This window comes from Palaemon carinicauda, chromosome 31 (genome assembly GCF_036898095.1).
Source record: "Palaemon carinicauda isolate YSFRI2023 chromosome 31, ASM3689809v2, whole genome shotgun sequence".
NCBI lineage: Eukaryota > Metazoa > Arthropoda > Malacostraca > Decapoda > Palaemonidae > Palaemon > Palaemon carinicauda.
This window is the reverse complement of record NC_090755.1, coordinates 47,964,239-47,966,594: the sequence shown is the minus strand read 5'-3', so window position 1 is coordinate 47,966,594 and position 2,356 is coordinate 47,964,239. Positions and strand designations below refer to the sequence as shown.

General features: G+C 41.5%; 2 protein-coding genes across 2 annotated transcripts; both read left to right on the top strand.

Annotated features, from left to right (window-relative positions):
- Window positions 1-637: 637 nt before the first annotated feature.
- On the top strand, window positions 638-1,333 carry LOC137624724 (keratin-associated protein 4-3-like). Its single transcript, XM_068355677.1, has one exon. The coding sequence runs from the start codon at window positions 638-640 to the stop codon at window positions 1,331-1,333; it is 696 nt and encodes a 231-aa protein (XP_068211778.1).
- Window positions 1,334-1,506: 173 nt separating this feature from the next.
- LOC137624723 (keratin-associated protein 4-3-like) lies at window positions 1,507-2,007 on the top strand. Its single transcript, XM_068355676.1, has one exon. It carries the CDS (start codon window positions 1,507-1,509, stop codon window positions 2,005-2,007), a length of 501 nt encoding a protein of 166 aa, XP_068211777.1.
- The last annotated feature ends 349 nt before the right edge of the window (window positions 2,008-2,356 follow it).

Genomic DNA, 2,356 nt, shown 5'->3' with positions numbered 1-2,356 from the left:
GATAAAAATAAGTATGGTAAGAACTGTATGGTGGGTTTAGACAAGGAAGAAGAATTGTGGATCTATTTTTGTTTCAAAATCGTTAAAAGTCGTATATGCATTATGGAGATGCCTCTAAGACTTAAATACATCTCAGGAACTCATCTAAGAAGAACATACATCACGTCGACTCATCTAATACCTACATCATCAAGACTTGTCTAAGACCTGCATGCATCATGGGAACTCATCTACGACCTTCATGCATCATGGGAACCCATCAAAGACCTGTTTGCATCATGGGAACTCATATAAGACCTGTATGCATCAAGGGAACCCATCTAAGACCTGCATGCATCGTGGGAACACATCTAAGACCTGCATAAATCATGGGGATTCATCGAAGACCTTCATGTACCATGAAAAGTCATATCTGATCTGCAAGCATCATTGGAACTCATCTAAGAGCAGTATACATCATTGAAACTCATCTAAAAACTAAATGTATCATAGGGACGCATCTAAGATTTGCAAGCATCCTGGGAACTCATCTAAGACCTGCATATATCATGGAAAATCCTCTAAGATCTGCATGCATTATGTGAACTCATCTAAGACCTGCATGCATCATGGAACTCATCTAAGACCTGCATGCATAATGTGGACACATCTTCGACATGCACACATCATGAGAATACATTTAATACTTGCATGCATCACAGGAACTCATCTGAGATCTACTTGTATCATAATGATGTATCTAAGACCTGCAAGCATCATGGAAACTCAACTAAGACCTGCATGTATCATGGGAACTCATCTAATACCTGCATGCATCATGAAAACTCATCTAAGAACTGCATGCATGATGGAAGCTCAGTTAAAACCTACATGCATCATGGGATCTCATTTACAACCTGCATGCATCATAGGAATTCATCTTAGACCTGCACGCATCCTGAACACTCCTCTAAGACGAGCATGCATTATGGGAACTCCTCTAAGACCTGAAAGTATCATGCGAACTCATCTAAGGCCTGCATGCGTCATGGGAACTCAACAAAGACCTGCATGGATCATGGGAATAAATCTAAGACTTGCATGCATCATGGGAATTCAACTAAGACATGCATGCACCAGGGGAACTCCTCTAAGACCTACAAGCATCATGGGAACTCATCTAAGACCTGAATGCAACATAGGCTCTCATCTAAGGCTTGCATGTATCGTGGAAACTCATCTAAAACTTACATGCATCATGGGAATTCATCTAACACCTGTTTGCTTAATGGGAACTCATCTAAGGCCTGTCGGCATCAAGAGAATTAATCTACGGCTTGCATGCATCATGTGAACTCATCTAGGAACTACACGCATCATGGGAATACATATAATACCTACATGCATCACAGAAACTCATCTAAGAACTACGTGTATCTAGGGATGTATCTAAGACCTGCAAGCATCATGGAAACTTAACAAAGACCAACTTGTATCATGGGAACTCATCTAAGACCTATATGCATAATGGGAACAACTAAGTTAAAACCTGCATGCATCATGGGAACTCATCTAAGACCTGCATGCATCATGGAAACTTATCTAAGACCTGCATGCATCATAGGCCTTCATCTAAGACCTGCAAGCACCCTGGACAGTTCTCTAAGACCAGCATGCATCATGGGACCTCATCAAAGACATGCAAGCATCATGGGAACTCATCTAAGACCAGAATGCATCATAGGAACTCATCTGAGAACTGCATGTAGCATGGGAACACATCTAGTACTTGCATGCATCATGGGAATTCATCTAATTCCTGCATGTATTAGGGAAACTCATCTAAGACCTACATGCGTCATGGGAACTCATCTAAGACTTGCATACATCATGGGGACTCATGTAAGACCTGCGTGCATTATGGGAGTTTTTCTAAGACCCCAATGCATGACTGGAACTCTTCTAAGACCTGCATGCAACATTGGCCAATGCATCTATGACTTGCATGCATCATGGGAACTCATCTAAGACCCGCATACATCATCGCAACTCATATAAGCCTAAGACGTGCAGGCATAAAGGGAATTAATTTAAGACCTGCATGCATCATGGGAACTTATCTAAGACATTCATGCATTCTGGAAACTCATCTACGACCTGCACGGATCATGGGAATTCATCTAAGACCTACAGGCTTTATGTGAACTCATATAAGACCTGCATGTATCATTGGAACTCATCTAAGACCTTCATGCATTAAGGAAACTCATCCAAAACACGCATGCATCATGGGAACCATCTAAGACCTACATGCATTACGTAAACTCGTGTAAGACGTGCATACATCATGGCAACTCATCTAAGACCTTCATGCCTC